The sequence below is a fragment of the Molothrus ater genome, chromosome 8, assembly GCF_012460135.2.
Source record: "Molothrus ater isolate BHLD 08-10-18 breed brown headed cowbird chromosome 8, BPBGC_Mater_1.1, whole genome shotgun sequence".
In the NCBI taxonomy this organism is placed as follows: domain Eukaryota; kingdom Metazoa; phylum Chordata; class Aves; order Passeriformes; family Icteridae; genus Molothrus; species Molothrus ater.
In genome coordinates, this window is record NC_050485.2 from 31,509,789 (window position 1) to 31,527,898 (window position 18,110).

Here is an 18,110-nt window from a genome sequence, read left to right on the forward strand (position 1 = left end):
GTGTTTAAAACCCAAAGAAATTCTTTCCCCCAAAAAGTGTTCTTTGTTCTCCAGATTGAGTAATGGAATATGAGGGAGTAGAAAGCATGCTATTAGCCCAAAATAGCTTTGTTTGGGCTGTCAGATGACAGCTCAACAGCTTGAGACTGAATTCCCCATTGTGCTGTCTTTTTTTCCATCTGAAAGTCAAGTCATCTTGATCACCTGGCTAAATTGTATGCAGATAATATTTTTCCCAGCAGTCTAAAGCTGCCAAACACTCGTGTTTGGAAAGAGTTGTAGCATCCCACCAAAGGGAGTTACTCATTAAGCAATGTTGTTTAGGATCTTGATTTATGATAGGTTTTTAAGAAGCTTCAAGGATTTTCTACTAACTGATTTCACAAAATAAAAAGTAAATACTGAGGCACCCTGATGCTTTTTCCTTTCTGCTGTTAGAGTTCCCTCATCATTGTAGCAAAAGTGACTCATTTTGCATATTTTTTCCTTTTTTTAAATCTTTGGCAATCCAATGATTACAAAATAAGTACTCAGAGAACAAAAGAACACACATGCTGAACAGGGTTGGAGTGTGCTTTTAATTACTGCAGTAGATTATCTTCAAGCCCCTGGTTACACATGTGCTTCCCTAGCACATGTGATTCTTGTCTCCTTCCATCCCAGTTTCCCCCCTCCTTTTTTTTTTCAGATTTTTCTGAAGAAAAGTGGGAAACTGAATTTAGCTATTCACAGCCAGTGTGAACTTTATTGGAGGCCGTTGGATGGCAGAGGGGAAACCAGTTCATTTGCAAATCAGATTGTCCATGGGAGGCAAGTTACAGCAAAATGACAGAGATCTGTTCAGTGATCCAAAATGATGCAAAACACAATTAGACAACAGGGGAATTGACTGGAGGGGAAGAAGATGCGTAATGCAGAAAAAATCCAAATGTAGGAGGGCAGCACAAAGCAATTCATTTGTTTTGGAAATCTTTAGAAGAAGTAAATAATAATAAGACTATAGTTTAGGTGTTTAGAAATGAGAAAAGTTAAACATTTTGTACTGTATAAACCCCTTGAGTGTCTTCTAGTTTATTTATTTCATAAGTTATGCATGTGGCTGCACACAAAGAGAATTGTGGTCCCTTCCTCAGGGCTCAGGGGCATTAAAGCAGAGTTCTTGGGTGGCACCATACAGCTAAAACCCAGGTTTCACTAGAGGAGGAGTGAGGAATATGGGCAGCTGGAGAGCCTGGCACAGGGAGAGGCAGCAGTGTCCTGCTGGGCTCCTGGTCCAGCAGCCACATGGCTTTGTCTTCACTTGGGATGGGTGACAGAGCGTGTTTGGGAGGAAGGAGGGAGCACAGCAAGTGTTTAAAGGATTCTTTCATCTCTAGCTGACAATAATTACTTATGCAGATGGCTGCAGTTGTGTTGCATGATATCATTAGCACAGCAGCTGGACCCCCCCACTGCTGGAAAGGCAAGAGCAGAGGTTTTAATTAGGTTGACTTCAGTGGTCCTTTAGTAAATATGATGAAAGTGAACTAAGCTGGACTGGTGCTGGGCTTGTGGCAGCTCCTGGTGGGGTAAAACCTGCTGCATGGCTCTGGTCCATCAGCAGCAGAGCAGAGGAGGGGAGTCAGTCTGAGGGCAAGTCTGGAGAGGAAGAGGAGCAACAGAGCAAGGATGGAAACTACCCCTGAGCCCCAGGACTTGCTACCAATGAGCCCTTCCATTCCTCCCTAAATAATTCTGGGAAACACGGGTTATAATCTCACATTGGAGTGTTTGAGGTTGCAGGTTATTATTGCCATTATTTTAAATTATTGTTACTTGTCTCCTCAGCTTCCCATAGCAGTGTCCTCTTGTCCCTTGTTTCATCCATCTGAGCACCAGAATGTCCCCCAAGCCCGTTCTCCCAAGTACTCTGGTTTTGGCCAGGAATTCCTGCCTAGGAACTTTCTGTCACCCTCACTGCCTTCCCCAGGTGATTACTGAATTCAGATTTTATTCAGGGGAAAGTGAGATCTGGAGTCCCCTCTGTGCCTTACAGCCCAACAATCAGGATATGGGGTACCTATTTTTGAGTCCTTCTGGTGCCAGGGAAATTCAAGGTCAGGCTTTCCAATAGACACATTATGGTCCAGACAAAAACAAATTAAATTTTTGGTATGGACAGCATTCTTCTTCAGAGTTTTTCTTCTTGAAGCCTGATATGGAAAATTTGAAAAGAAACTTTTCTATACAATGTTAGAATACATCTTAGAATAAATGACAAAAGTATTTTTACAGAACTTTAAACAAGTGGTACTAATTGATTTTCTGACATCAAAGGCTTTCCATAAGAAGAAGGAACTTGAAGTAAACCATGTTTCAAATTTCTAGTGTAAGGCAATTCCAATTCCTATATGCTTTTGGCATTTTTTCCTCATAACATAGTAACTGGATGCATGGTGTATGCATTTTCCAGAGGTTTGCCTTTGTTTGCTTTTTCTCTAGAAAACAGAACTGATATTCAATTTCTTCTCTATTTGCTTATTACATCTGTTTAAACGTTATTGCTAAGCCTGTCAGAAGAGTGTTTCATTTTGTTTCCAGATCAGCAGTCTTGAGGCCTATTTCCAGTTTATTTCTGCTTTAGAGATGCTTCAGCAAAGTAGCCCCTTGCCTTGGCTACTTCTGTAAAAAGCAACAGGAATTTGTTTTGTTTATTAATGCACACAGTGTTATAATATTTTATTCATGTTCTCAGACACGGGGTGGGATTCCTGGCTCTGTCCTGTGAAGGGCCAGGAGTTGGACTTCAGTGATCTTTGTGGGTTCCTTCCAACTCAGGATATTCTGTGATTCTGTGACTTTCTAGCAACTTCTGGTTCTTCCATAGCAGGTGCCAGGTGAAAATGCCAAGTATTAAATACGCCAGGTAACTCTTAATATTTAGGTCTCATCACCTGGATACAAGAAATCTGAGATTTATATTGTTGAGTTTGGGTTTGGGAATTTTTTTATACTTGATCCAGTGAAAATGTGGTTGGAATCAGAGGAATTTCCCAGTGGAAGGAGCAGAACTTGGACCTTCTTTTTTAATTAATGAAATTGGGGGTTTGAGGAACTTGCCTGGTTTTTTTATTGCAGTGTAAGTTCCCCAGCTATCCTCCAGGTTCTTGGAGAGCTTTATAAAATTTAATATCTTCTTGTGGGCAGCTCCTACCAGTATAAATTGTGGGTGACTCAGTGCTAATAAAAGGCGTAAACCTGGTTTAAAATGTTGTGCTGCTCTCTCTCTAGGGCAGGTAAATCCTGCCTTAAATCCCATAGCTGGTGTTGTGGTATGTTCCTTTGTGCTCAAACTGCATTTTAATAAAATACTGTAGTGATGCTGATTGGCTTGATTTTGTGTTGTAAAAGGACAAATGTCTCTGCTCTCTGAATAGGCTGTTAATGTCAGGAAAGTGTGGTCTTCATGACTTTGTAGTAATAAAGCCTCGAGTACCATTTATGCCTCCTGCCCCAGCAATTCTGCTGCTACCAGGAGCGAGCCAAAAGAGGCTGACAGCAGCATTTCTCTACTGCCAAGAGCTGTTTGCTGAGACAGTTTCACATCTTGTTTCATAAAGAAACAATAAAAATATCGAGCAGCGCTCTGCAGAAATCCGTACTCTTGAGTAGAAAGGATTTGATGAGGAGGAAGTCATGAAATAAGCAGTTAAAGAAGATTAAAGCCTTGCGCTGTGTGGAGCCCACAGAATTGAAATGTTGCTTTGTTGGGAGTAGATGCAAAGCCTTGCACTCCTTTTGTACGATGCATCCCAAACCTCAGCCTCTTATTTACAGTCCAAGTCCTGCAGGGCAATGGTTTATTTTATTTTATTTTATTTTATTTTATTTTATTTTATTTTATTTTATTTTATTTTATTTTATTTTATTTTATTTTATTTTACTTTGTTTTAGTGCATGTTTATAACTACTTGGAGCAAGGGCCTCGATGCTGCTGAGGGCTTTGACGTAGGCAGGAATGCAAACAGTGCATAACTGCAGATGACTCCTCGTTCAGATCCCACTTTGATTTCATGCTGACCTACATTTGTACTCCACTGGCATCCCAGTGTTTATTGTGATGTGTTCCCCTGAAGTGCCTTCCAGTCTCCTTTCGGGGTGAAAGGGACAGATGAGGCTGATGCTGGAGGTCTGTGTCACTCTCTGAGTGCCCTTTGAAGGAGTCCCATCAGTGTCACCAAGTGATGTGTGTGTGAAGTGGGCACCAGCCTAATTAATGACCCCTCAGCCAGGCTGAAACCAAGCCCAAACCAGTGGGGATTAAGGAGAAAAATAAACTGTTCTGAAGTACTGCCACGCTATTAGCATTCATTTAGCAAAAAAAAAAACCACATTAGAATATTATTTTAATTGATGTATCCTAGTGAACTTCCACAGTCTTAAAAGAGAAACTGCGTAGCTGTCATCCCTTTGACAGTCTCTGGAAGTACATGGTGCCACTTTGGGAAATGTGTCCAATTCCCTTAAAAATCCTTTTCTGTGCTCTACACCCATAAATAATAATCCTTGCAGACACACAATTTCTTCTGAAACAAAGGAAATCTTTTTTCCCTTTTCTTAATCCATTCATAGCTTCTCACTAAAATAATAATTGATTGTCTGTATGGCTTTTATGAACAGTGTTAATGAATGTAGCAGAGCAAAATGAGAGTTTTTCTGCAAAACATGTCAGGATTGGAATGAAAAGGATGAGCAGAAATGTCTCTAAAATCGTTTAGGGCTGAGCAAAAGACTCATTTTTGTTTGACTGTTTTTCTTTATAATTGCATAATTAAAAAAATAGGACAGTGTGAAGAAGGCTGTGTTGCTCCAACAGGAAACACGGGGGCATTTTGCTCCTCTGTGAGAGCTGTGAGCAGCTGGCTCAGCCCAGCCTGAGCTGGGAGCTGGAGAGAGCGGTCCCAGGTCTGGGGTACCCCATAGGGACACACAGGGACAGAGGCGTCCCTGGTTCATTCAGGTCAGAGTAGAACAGTCACAGCAGGAGCAAACCATATGCAGGATTTGTAAAACATTTGCATAATCAACTTAATGAGCTGGAAGGCAGCAAGGACCATCAACTTCCTGCTTTTCTACCTCTCTGTTTTCTGATTTTTTGTTATTCACTCTTTTTCTACTTTGTCCAATAGTTGTTTTATCCCAAGTGAAGAGACTCCTATAAATCATTTTAGGATTCTATTCAATAAGAAAACCTTTAATTGCAGCGGAAAGCTGCTTGGATTAAGAGTTTTGACATAAATCTCTCTACAAAATTTTCTTTTCATCAACAAGTTAGAACTACACTTGGAAAAACCTGGTTTAAATAATCAGTAGGGAGCTTTTAGCTTTTTAAAAGAAGATTCTTCAACTGAAAATATTTGTGGAGTTCTCTAAATGACCTTGTTTAGTTTCTTTTACCTTTACCATAATTTATTTCATATTAAGTTCTCAATTATTCATGTCTTTTTATAAACTTGTAATTATTGACTGCTTGGGGCAGACAGAGGAGCAGCCTTGATGGGTTGTGGAGAGGAAACCATTTTCCTCTGGGTAAATTGGTAAAAATAGCACATGGGAAACAAAACTTAAGGTCAACATGTAGTTACTGAAGCACCAGTCAATTTACAGGAGATTTACTTCATAAAAGCTCTGACACAATTGTGTGAATTCTTTATAGTAGTAGAAAATGGGAGTAAGAAAGTGCTTTATGTGCAGTTTTTCAGGTATTGGCAATATTTAGCATATTATGGTAATATCCATCTCTGTAAGTGATAGTTTAGAAGAGGTGCTTTAGAGGTACTGCAAGTACATATTTTGTCTTTTTGTGGAACTTGCCTTGAATCCTGTTCTGGGGAGAACAGATCTGTTTTTTTCCTAATCTGGTTCAGCTATTGAAAAAGTCACTTTGGTTTGCTTAGTCAATTTGTATGATTTTAACGCCTTTTACTTGTAGCAATATTAGATTGTAATAAAACCTCGTAAGCCCCAGTTCAGGAAAGGTGTTTGAAGTGCACTGAGTTCTCTGTTTGCTCCCACAGGGCTGTGTTCAGAAGCTGACCCCGTAACCGATGTGTCACACAGCGAGCCAGTTCAGGAGAGCCCCTTCCGTCCCCCCTGCCATTCCTTCTCCGCTGTCTTCGACGAGGACAAGCCCATAGCCAGCAGTGGAACCTACAACTTGGATTTTGATAACATTGAGCTGGTTGATTCTCTCCATGCCTTAGGACCGAGCTCTGCAGAGCCCAAGAATCGTGACCCCAAAGCAAATGTCCGGAGAAAATCCACGGATTCGGTCCCAGTGTCCAAATCCACGTTGTCCCGGTCTCTCAGCCTGCAGGCCAGTGATTTTGATGGAGCATCTTACCTTGGCAACAGTGAGACATTAGCACCCTCAGCAGATGCCTACAGTACTGGTTCCAGCAGCGCTTCCAGTACCCTCAAGAGAACAAAAAAACCCAGACCAGCTTCCGTAAAAAAGAAGCAGTCAGCCAAAAAACCTCTGGATGCTCCACTGGTGAAGGAAACCCCACAAGAACCGCCTGAGCTTGGCCAAGCAGCTTGTGAGGACAAAGCACCTGAGGTGAAGGCTGACTCAGCAAAGCCTGAATGTACTGAACCTTCCAAAATCTCTGCTGAGAAAGAGGAGGCCCCATCTGTGCCTGAGGGATCTGAGCCTTCGGATCCGGACCGTTTGGAAGGGATTAGTGCATTTAGCTCCGGGGGCAGCAAGGTGCAGAACTCCCCCCCTGGCAGCAGGAAAACGCTGCCTCTAACCACGGCCCCCGAGGCCGTGGAGGTGACTCCACCAGACACTGGGGGACAGGAGGACCCTCCCATCAAAGCGGTGAGGCTGGAGTTTGATTATTCTGAGGAGAAAGGGGGGAGCGAAGAGCAGCAGGAGAGCGCTCCTCCTCCCAAAAAAGCAGGGAAAAAGCCTGGTGCTAAAATGCCGCTCCGGAGGCCAAAGACTAAAAAGCCGGTGGAGAAGCTTGACAATGCTCCAACCACCCCGACCAAGTCGCCCACTGATCCAAACGAAATCCCCATCACTAAAGGCTCTTACACTTTTGATATCGACAAGTGGGACGATCCCAATTTTAACCCCTTCTCATCCAGTACAAAAATGCAGGAATCGCCCAAACTGCCTCAACAAACGTACAGCTTCGAGCCCGACATGTGTGAGGACTCCATTGACCCTTTCAAGTCTTCTTCTAAGGTTGCCAGCTCGCCTTCCAAATCTCCAGCTTCCTTTGAGATACCAGCCAGTGCCAACGAAACAAACGGGATGGAAGGAGACAGCCTGAACAAACCTGCCAAGAAGAAGAAGACGCCACTAAAAACGTAAGTTAAAGGGCAGAGACGTTTCTAGAATAGAAGCAGCACATCCCTTAGCACAGTTACACAGGATTTATAGCTCAGTAGGGAGAGGGAGGTGACTTTGGGTGTTGGTGGCCACAATTGGAGTCATGCTGAGCTGTTCCTGCTCTCAACCTGTTTCCTCAATAATTTGATATTTCCAGAACTACCAAGCCACGTTAGGCAACTGCATTTTTCAAGTCTTTGGGCTCAGCGTAGTTCTGAACCTGGTTAAATTTAATCAGTTACATACCCAATTTTATCAGTTACATACCCAATTTTATAGGTTACGTACCCAATTTTATCAGTTATGTACCCAATTTTCTGTGGCCTCGTTCTGGGAAGTTGATGCTGTTTAAGATGACCAAAGTAATTCCACCAGCACAACTATTTTATGAATCATTGGTTTTGAGTGTGGGATGTGAAATAGTGACAGTGAAAGGCAGTGACAAATCTCATACTGCAAACAGCAGGAAGATGGTTTCATCCAGTGACTTATGGTTTTTAAAAGAAAATAACCTAGAACAGAAGAGTGCAGTATGGAAATACATTTTTATATATATTTATATATATACACAATTAAGAAAAAATTCCTTTTTATGAAAGAGCTTACAACTGTGCAGAAAGTTTAAAATATCCAAAACTACTATATGGTAGGGAAATATCCAGCTTTTAGACATGGGTGACAAATTCCAGGATAAATTTGCTATTAGATATTTGGTTAAAAACCTCTCTAGCTGGTTGCTGATTTGCATGTTGCTTTATCTGCTTAGATATGGTTATTTTGAGTTGTTGATCCCTAAGTTTAAGTGTCCCATATATCTGAAATTTATCTCCTGTGTATATCTGTAAGAAAGTATCTCAGTTCAGGTTCCTTTATGGTTTAAATGTTCCAGCTGACTAACAAAAATGGGAGCAAATTTTTAAAATGCCAATTTAAGATAAGAAGATAACATGGTTAATGTAAAGCAGTACAAAAGCTGATCTCCTGTACAGGGTGAAATGGAGATTATTCAGATTTTTCTGAATAGCCTCCTACCTTCTAAGCTTCTAATTCAAGTCCCTTGTCAGATTTGAGGAAGCTTGTGACTTTATTTTATTTTCTTTCTAGGGGAGTTTCTGACTTACTGATAGTTTAGTTGTGTAGTTGAGTTGTTTTCTTTGGGGGAGAAGCCTTTTTTTTTCCTGGTGTTGCTACTTTTTGAGGTTCACCTGAAACTTTGTGGCAAATGACATTTTTCCAAGCCTGCAGTCCAAACTGATTTGGTCCAAACCAAGAAGATTTAAAAGTCTGACAGCAAGAGAGGAACAATTTGAATCTTACTGGGGATGTGCAGAGGAGAATTTTAATGTCACCAGATCTTTAAGTTTTTGCAGCCAGCCAGAGTCTCCTTGTGTCTTCCAGTAGCTGGAGTTGACAGACCCCCAGAGTGGGCCTCTTGGGTTCTCCATCTGCTTTGAATACTGGAAAGAATTCCAAAGTTATTAATTTAGGGGGAAAATGAGTTTACAGAGAGTTTACAAAGCCATGTTTGTCCTTGAGAAAATCCATCACAGGAAAATTCTGTCTTGAAATCACAAAGTTCAGTGCTGGTGTTTATCAGGGTGGGGAGGTGAAGCTTCCCCCAGCTCAGGGCTCACAAGTTCTTGGGTCAGAAAGGCTGCAGGAATTCCCAGCCCGTGCTTGCCATTGCTTTCCCTGGGTTGTGTTGTGTGTTGCTCACTGCAGCCCTGTAACCTACTTTTGCAAGTGGGTTTTTGTTTGTTTTTTTTTTTTTTTTACAAAGATGAGACTGAATGTTAATAACCCATTGCAGCCTGCAGCTGTGGTACTTTCTAGAAGAAAATCACCTTCAGGCTTAAGAGGGGATGCCAGGGTAGGCAGTGGCAGCAGGCTTTATTAGCCCTGTTGAGGGGTGCAGAAATCAAACCCTGTTTGGAAATGAGTTCCTCATGTGGAAAGGCAGTGAGTTCTAGATTAGAGGTGAAGAAGCCAGGCATGAGTTTAAGCCTGTGCTGAGCTTGTACTACCTTGAATCTGAGCCATGTGCTCAGTCTAACATGTGCTAAATCAATAAAAATAAGCCGTTTTTGTTCTTGAATGAAACTGCAAGAATTTAAGCATTGACCTCCCTGTGAAAAATGATTTTACAAGAGATGTGAGCTCGACACAAACCGCTCCCTGCTCATCTCCCTGAGTGCTGAGCTGCTTGGAGACAATCACACTGCTCAGGTGATGCTGAGCAAAGAGCAGCTGATGCCTCCCCAGAGCCAGCTCACAGTGATGAGCAAAAATAAGTGGTTTCTAGAGATATTGCTTGTGCAGGCATTGCTGTGGAAGCCCTTGGATGGCTGGAGGCTGTTTGGAAATGGAAGGTGCCAGCTGTCACGGGCATTGCATGTGAGGAGAGATGAGCAGAAGCAGCCAAGCTTATAAGTAAATGCAAACTTCTCTTAGTTCAAGATGTTTGGCAAGGTTTGGTTCTGCTTTGGGGGTAACCAGTTTGCTCTGTTGGAACACCAGGTTAGGTTTTGGAGAGAGCCAAACCAGCTGAGATTTAAAGAAATGTCATTTTCTATCCTGACCTGGGTAAATGGCTTGAAATGGTCAAGTAGCATTTTCTGTGCTGTCACAACACATCAGCAAACATGACAAAACCTGGAATAACTGTGCCCTCTCCTTAAGCTTAGCTGCCATTCAGGAACAGTTTTGCATCTCATATAATGACAAATACTGTGTTCTGAAAAGCAAGCAGGTGGCCTCCATCAGGGCAGGCAAGGACAGTTAGTGTGCTGAGAGGAATTAACTTGAAGGTGTCAGCTTTGAAAAATGTGTTTTGTAAGATGAAAGCGTTTTAAAAGTGTAACATTGGACTAGAAAACATTGAAGGACTTGATGAATATTTTTATTTTCTCCTTGTGTACATCAAAATAAAAAGTAGGGGTTAAGATTATACAGGTAGAAAATATGCATGATCAGATTGCCTTAACACATTAACATTAACAGAGTATTTGTAGGTTAATCTTTTTTGTCAGTTCCTTCTGTCTGTCTCTCTTTTCTTTGTCTTATTTGTCTTAGGATGGTAGAAGATGTGATGTCTGTATGTTCTCTGTTGTAAGTAATTCTAAGCTAACAATTCAAATTTCCTCTTTGATTTATGGGCTTTTTAATTTTACTTATTTATTTTGCAGCATGATCAGTTATTATTCAGCATGCAGCTTTTATGTTAATGATTTCATTTCACTTGCACACATGAAAGCTATTTTAAGTAAGATGCCTGACTGTGATTGAGTTTGCCTCATTATCTGTTGCCTATCAAAGAAGATCCTCCTTTAAAACCTATAGAAATTTTGTATCCTTCAGCTAAAATATGGAAGTTTTATTTCTACCCCTGAACAACATTGTACAATCAATTCTTTGTAAATACTGCATAAAATGCTGGTCTTTCTTGAAGGAAAAAGTTATCCTAATTAATTCTGCCATCATAACTGGATAATTAATGGCATTGAACACACCAATATTCAGCTGCCCAATTTATTTTCCCCTCTAGATGTGGTATTGATTTACCCTCTGCCCACCATTAATTAGAATTAGAAACCCACCATTAGAATTTCTGGTGTCAGCCTTGCCTTCGTTGATCAGGGATGAGCTGGTGGGCTCAGTAATTTTTGCTGCTGCATCTCTGTTCAAACATAAAGTCTTTATCAGTGAGTTTGCTAGAGTATTTTTCTCCCTTTTGTAGCTAGTAACATCAATGGTTTTGAATAACTCTGGCAATGTGCATCAAGAGAACAGACAGATAATTAGTTTATTCCTGGTTAGAAAATATTTTTAGCCAATTGTGAATAAAGGCAACAGTAATAATTATATACTGTCATGACACAATTTATATTCTTCATTCATTTTGCTTGACTTAAACCTGTGGGATTTTGGAGGGCTACAGTGTCCGTGCTCCCAGTCTGCACTGTGAGGTGTCAGGGGAAGTGGAAGCAGAATTGCCATATTTCTTGTTTTATTTGTTTTTAAAAAGGTCTCTTCTGCCCATTTGTAATGACACAGCTCATTCTTGCATCTGGGGAGCAGCATCTGCCTCAGATGGTTTTATATAGTTCATCTAAAGCAAACCAGGTTTTTTCTTCCTGGTTTTTGGGGTCATTGGAGCCTAAGTTTATCACAGTTTGAATTCTCAGGTGAAGGTGTGGGTTAGACCTATTTTGGGATGTGAAACTGAAGCAGACAGAAGCTGAATCATTTCCACAGGGCCCTGGAGGGCGCCTGTGGTGGAGCAGGGATGTGAATTGCCGCTGAATTTGAAATGCAGTCTGCTCTGTGAATGTGTCAGGAGCTCGCATGAAAAATATGGCAATCCTGCTGCTCTCAGCTTTGGAGGGAGGGAGGCCTGTTCCAAGTGCATGACAAAATATGTACCCATGGCATGGTTCTCTGTGGTGCTGCTTCCTAATGGATGGGATTTTAATGCAGAAGGGCTTACAGAGGTTGCATTGTCTGTGGCTGTCTCTTGCTAAGTGTGAAATGACCTGATTCTTGCTGCTGTTACCATATTAACAGTTTGAACTTTATTTTCAGTGATACATTTAGGGTGAAAAAATCACCAAAAAGATCCCCACTATCAGATCCTCCTTCTCAGGTAAAGTGCTGCCTTATTTTGATGCATGTAATTTGTGTCCTTGAAGGGGTAAAAAGAAGGAAATTTTATTAATTTAATTGGAATTGAATGTTTAATAACACAAGATATTTTTGTTTTCGACTTGTTCTTCCAATAATAAAGGAGATTTTTGTAAAGAATATATGCATAAGTCCAAGTATGCATATATTCTTTACAAAATATATTCTTTATATGCATTGGGGTCTTACCATAAAGCATTAACCTTTTGTCCTATAAAGTGTATACACAATATATAGCAGTTCTTGTATTTTCTCTGGGAATTCCAGCTAGAGTATTAGCTAATGTACTTTGGAAAGCCCTGTGTTAAGATGAAACAAGGATATGAGTAAATATCTTCAGTCTGAAAAACAAGACTATCACTATCCACCCTGGAATTTTTAGATTAGGAAGTAAGAAACTAAATGTGCCAAATTGGTGGGTTGGAAGGGAAATAGAAATAAACCAAGTGGGCTGATCTCCCAGGAGCATGTGCTTGGATAGCTTGATTCCATGTTGTAAACTGCTGGCAGGTGGTTTTCTTGGAAGAGAAGTTGACAAAAGCTGCCCTTCCACAAAGGCCTGACTGCTTTGATGTGGCACAGCTCCTTCCATGCTACTGCTCCTCTTCCTGTTCTCCATCCTGCCCTTTTATTTGTGCTGCTTGACAGCATAGAAGTGAAGAAAGGGGAAAGGGTTCATGACCTCATGGTCCTACAAGGGTTTGCTCCTATGAGGGAAGCCTGAAAAGTCAGTTTTGGTAGTCAGGGACTTCAGTGGTGGGTGCCACTTGTGTCAAGTGCATAACAGATTTTAACAGCTCTGGATCTTCTTTCTTCCCTGTTATCAAAGCAGCTTTGCAATGCAAGTGTTTATCATCAAAGAGCTGAGTTATACTGGGAAAACTTGCTGCTGGTAGAGTTAGTATTTTCCATTAAGTATTTCATACAGCGCTGCAGCAGAGATTATGGAATTAAAGAGATGGCTCTGCTGGTGCAGGGGAATTCAGAGATGGAGCTGCTCCATGTGTTAGTGAAAGATAATGGAATTAAGTGGCTCTTGTTTGCTGCAGGATCCCACTCCACTGCCAACTCCAGAAACACCTCCTGTCATCTCCACGGTGGTTCACGCCACGGATGAGGAGAAGCTGGCGTCCTCCGTGACGGGGCAGAAGTGGACCTGCATGACTGTGGACCTGAACACGGACAAGCAGGACTACCCTCAGCCCTCTGACCTGTCCACCTTTGTCAATGAGACCAAGTTCAGCTCTCCCACTGAGGGTACTGCTCCAGCCAGGGGCTTTTGCTGAGAGACAGGCCTTGGTTTGGCCAGGGGTGTTGGTCTGTGCTCTGCTGAATGCAGACTCTTATTAGGGAACCCTAAAAATGGTGCTCTCTGGGCCATTCTGGGGAGCTGAATGTAAGACCCCAACAGTCCAGCCTTGAGTTTTCAGGAAAGAAAAGGTGCTTAAAGGGAAATGAGAGGGCCCTTCAGAAAAAGGCTTTTGCTTTCTTTGTGTGATTAATTGTTCTTCTCTGCGAGCAGTGTGTTCTGTCAGTGCCTTCACAGGAGAATGGGGTCTGATACTGCTCCAGAGTCACTGAACTACTGATTCTGCCTGAGCCTGTTCCTTAACCTGCATGGGGAAAGGTCCCATGTTAAAATTCTGTTCAGATTTTCTGTATTGCAGTAACACCCATACCATGCCATCTCTCTTGCAGCTTCTTGGGCTCTAAATATTTTTATTATTTTCATGCATGAAAGTGTCCAGGATATCCCCTCTGTAAGAGAGTTACCATTCATATTTCCAGATAAAATTCCCTACTAGATCAACTATAAAAGTCTTTTCCTGCCATACTTTCCTATGAGCAGCTGGGAGCTAAAGCTGGAAGTTTCTGTTTAGAGAGCTGTCATTCCAGGTCTGTGAAATTTGGAAGGGACAGAATTAAGAAAATTTGTGTGTGGCCTTCCTTGGGGCTACCAGAGGGAATTCTGCTTTGCAACATCTGCTCCAAAGGCAGATGTTCAGCTTTGTGGGTGGGAAGCATGTTTGAGTTTAACTTGGCTTCAACTTTTTCTTCTTGATTAGAATTCATTTTTTCCCCCCATCCTTTCAGTCCCTGTCCCAATCTACCATTAAATCTACTTTCTGCCATTTTAGGCTGGGTCTAAATTTATGCCTGATTAAAAACTTTTAGGTCAAGGTGTTTGACATCAAAAAGCAACAACAGTCACAGTGCTTTTGTTGATATTCACATGCTTGTGTGCCCTGGGCTTTTCTGAAATCTTTTGAGTATTCTAAACAGCTAAGTATTTCAGTCTGGAAGAATTCATTTGTCTTTATTGTCAAATCATAAATTTTAGACATTGACTTCCCTGTATTTGAATTTTTAAAAATAACTTAAAAAACACTTTTTATAAAATAAGCCCCCCTAAATCTGGGAAGATGGAAACTATATGGAAGAAAATGGAACAAAGGAATAGTAAGAGACACTCTGAAACAATCATTTTAGCTTTCAAAGTGGGTAGAGGAAAGTGAGCAAAGCTCCTAATTAAATGGTAATTGTCTTGTCTCATGTGTGCTGCATGGTACAGTCGGGGTTTCAGATTACACACTCATTATAATCAACAATGCTTCTGCTTTTCATATCTCTTAAAAATAATAATTTTTTCTCCTTGTCAGTCTTGCTCCTGCAGCTTTGAGAAATTTCTGAGTAATTTGAGGGCCATTTCTCAGTGTAGATATTTTTACCTCTCCCAGACACCCATGTGTTACCCTGTAACCTAACACTGCTTCTGTACAGATACAGCCCAGCTCCTGAGCCAGCCATTGCATCCAGCCCTTATCTGTGTCAGGCACTGCCTGTAGCTGCTGCCATTTTCCTGTTGCACAGACCCGAAATAAGCTGTAATTATTAGCAGAAAATTCTGATGTAATCTTGCAGCTATTTGTAGGAGGAGTTGGAGGACATCACTTAGTAAGTCTGTTGTACGTGTTTATAAAAGATAATTGTCTTGCTTCGTGGGATATCCTGGGCTTTTCTGATTTTGAATGCATAGAGATAACTGGAGCCTAAGATTTTGGAGGGGAGATGATGTCTGAGAGGAGAGGAGAGAGAGGAATTGTGCTGGAGACTCCTGAGAGCAGTGAGACGAAACAAACTGCGTTTAACCAGCCGCGTTACTCCTTTTGTTTCTACTTGGACTATTTCCATCTGTGTCCTGCCTGGTTTTTGGTTTTGTTTTTTTTTTTGTCAGCAGTGAAGTTAAATGCGTGTTGTCCCAGCAGTCAGTTTGGATTGGGATTGCAGAGCTGCTGGCAGTGCTGCAGGCAGGTGGAGGATCCCCGTGGCTGTGCCAGCAGAGGACAGTGCTGGAACGTCTGCTGCCCCTGAGGCTGCCTGGGCACTCAGGGCTTGCTCTCTGGAGCATAAAGCTGCTCCATAAATGCTCCTGATGCACCTGACTGGGCTGTCTGTGCATAAATGGGATACAGAGAGGCAGTTTCTAAACACTTGCTGCTGTTACCTGGGGTTTCAGCCTTTCTCCTAAAGTTCAGCCCCTCATAGAGGGTTTGAATTCACCCTTCCAATTTGGGTTTTGCTTTCACTGGGAAGAGAAGTGAATGAAAAAGGCTGTTGCTGGTATCTGACACCAGGAGGTTGTCCATCTTGCCTGGCTCCCTATTACCATTAAAAACATATGGTGCTAGGAATTTCAACGTGAGGAGCCTGCTATTACAGCTTTCTCTTCACTTACTGTGAATATCCCCAACCAGTACTGAGGGTTTGTGGCTCCTCCTCTTCAGTGGTTGTTTGACAAAATACATAGCTTGTGGAATTACAGTCCTTGTGCAGTGCTTTTTATTACTAAATAAAAAAAAAAAAAAAATTCAAGCATTGTAAAATCACATTGAACCCTCAAAAACTTTCTAAATCAACAAATCAGACTAGAGATTCTCTTCAGGGTTGTTTGTTTTTAAACATAAAAAGTTTTAATGGTGGTTATCATCTTCTTAATGCAAGCTCTACTTTTCAAAAGCTGCCCAAATCTAGAAGGATTTTAGCACATGATTTTATCATAATGCAAATGGTAGCATGCATTTCCTTAGGATTTCTTTAGAGTCAGAATCAAATTATGCAAGTGGTTTATTGAATTAAGTCATGGAAACAGAACAAAGTACAGCATTTGCACAAATTAATTACGCTTTTAATTTTAAATTAAGTTGTCATTGTAGGGAGTTGGCTTTTATTTGAGTGCAGGAAGGTATAATCTCTTTTCCTGTGTTAGATTTGTCTGCTTCTGTATCAACTACTGGGTGACCAAAGACTGGGGAGAAATGCTGGTTATTCCCCCCAGTGTAACTGGGAGATTAGAAGCAGAGAAGCAGTAAAGATTTGCATTTTTATTACATTTTAGACTTAGGATTCTTTGTAAATATTCCTGCTTTAGACTCTTTCTCAGAAAACAAAATGTGAGAACAGCCCCATAAGCTGGGCTGGTGCCTCACTCCTGGTTCATGAGCATTTTAGGTACCTTTTTCTTCAGTGATAGCCCAGTAGTTTTTCTGAATTAGGAGTGTGATAAACATGAAGAAATAGAAAATATTTTTTCTCAACAGCTGTTAAAATACGTTTAAAAGAAATTGGCATCAGCATTGACATTTATTGAAAAAATGTGTTTTCTGTGATAAGATAACATGATAGGGGAAAGTTGCCTGTACTCTGAAACTACTCTGAAACCTTCTCAATATTCTGGTCCCTGGGGCAAATTAAAAAGCTGAATTTTTTTCTGGCAAGCTGATTTGCCTGAAAAGTGTCAGGTTCATTGTTGAAAATGAGTGAATATTAGCACCTTTTACTTTCTCTCTGTATAATCTATTTTTAATATGTCATTGGAAAGTATTGAGCAGAGTGGGAGTGGCCCTTGTCAATGAGCTCTCATTTACTTCTGAAAAAATCGTGTCATGGCTTGTATTAACACCTCTTTTTTTATTTCTGTTGCAGAATTGGAATATGGCAACTCATATGAAATAGAATATATGGAGAAAATAGGCTCCTCTGTGCCTGTAAGTTCTCACCTCCATTTCCATTCATTTGCATTCCCCTGTCAGAATATACTATCTTGGTAATGCCCTCAGCCTCACCACCCTTTAAATTAATTATAATGTGCCTGCAGCAGATTTGCAAAACCAGTTCCTTGAAATTGGCATAACTGGGGTAAATTGCCTGTGCTTTGTTGTCCTGTGTCCTGTAAAGCTTGTTCCATTTCATGATTTTATTTCTAAGCTAGCATCACAGTAGTTCTCTCTGGAGATTCAAAGCCAATCAGTATTTCCAGCAGTGCAGAGTGCAGAGCTGTCTACACCAACTGCTGAACTCTTTTAGAAACTGGGAGTAAAAGTTTGAAGAAGCTGGAGGGAATCAGGAGAGAAACATAATGAGTGTGAGGTCTGGAATGCTGCTCTGTACATTATCCCTTTTTTCACCTTCTTTTTAATCATGGATTTGATAGCTGGACTGGATCCAATGAGGGGATATCCACTGGGGACATTAGGAAAATCACTCAGGTGGTGCTTAAAGCAATGAGAATATTCAGTGGACATTTTAGCAACACCCTCAGCCAAGGGGTGCCTCCTGCCTGACAGAACCAGAAATCTGATTAACCCCAAATTGGGAGAAGAAGAGCCACTACAAAGAGTGAACTGTTTAGGTTCTGTCCTTTAATAGTTTCTTCCTAGGAGGATCCATCTCAGTATCAGCATTACAACCCTGTATTATTAGTTTTCTGTCAACTCATTTGCTCACTAAAGGCTTCAGTGACCTGAATTATCTTTAATGGAGAATGGTTGAATTGCTTAATGAGTTTCTCTTTCCCTGTGGCCAGCAGGATGACAGCACCCAGAAGAAGCAGTCCTTGTACCTAATGTTTGATGCACAGCAGGAGAGCCCAGTGAAATCACCTCCCATCAGATTGTCTGACTCCACAACTCCCTGCTCAGGGTAGGTCACAGTGAGCAGAGCAGAGCCTGTCAGGGGAGTGGGTTACCCTCAGAGCACATACACAGGAACT

General features: G+C 41.3%; 1 protein-coding gene across 1 annotated transcript in view; it reads left to right on the plus strand.

Annotated features, from left to right (window-relative positions):
* Positions 1–18,110, plus strand: part of TACC2 (transforming acidic coiled-coil containing protein 2) — a 128,609-nt gene that overhangs the window by 89,596 nt on the left and 20,903 nt on the right. Inside the window, 5 exon segments of the mRNA XM_036386185.2 lie at positions 6,057–7,359; positions 11,963–12,023; positions 13,111–13,318; positions 17,045–17,106; positions 17,925–18,040. Of these exon segments, the coding sequence (XP_036242078.1) occupies positions 6,057–7,359; positions 11,963–12,023; positions 13,111–13,318; positions 17,045–17,106; positions 17,925–18,040 (1,750 nt within the window).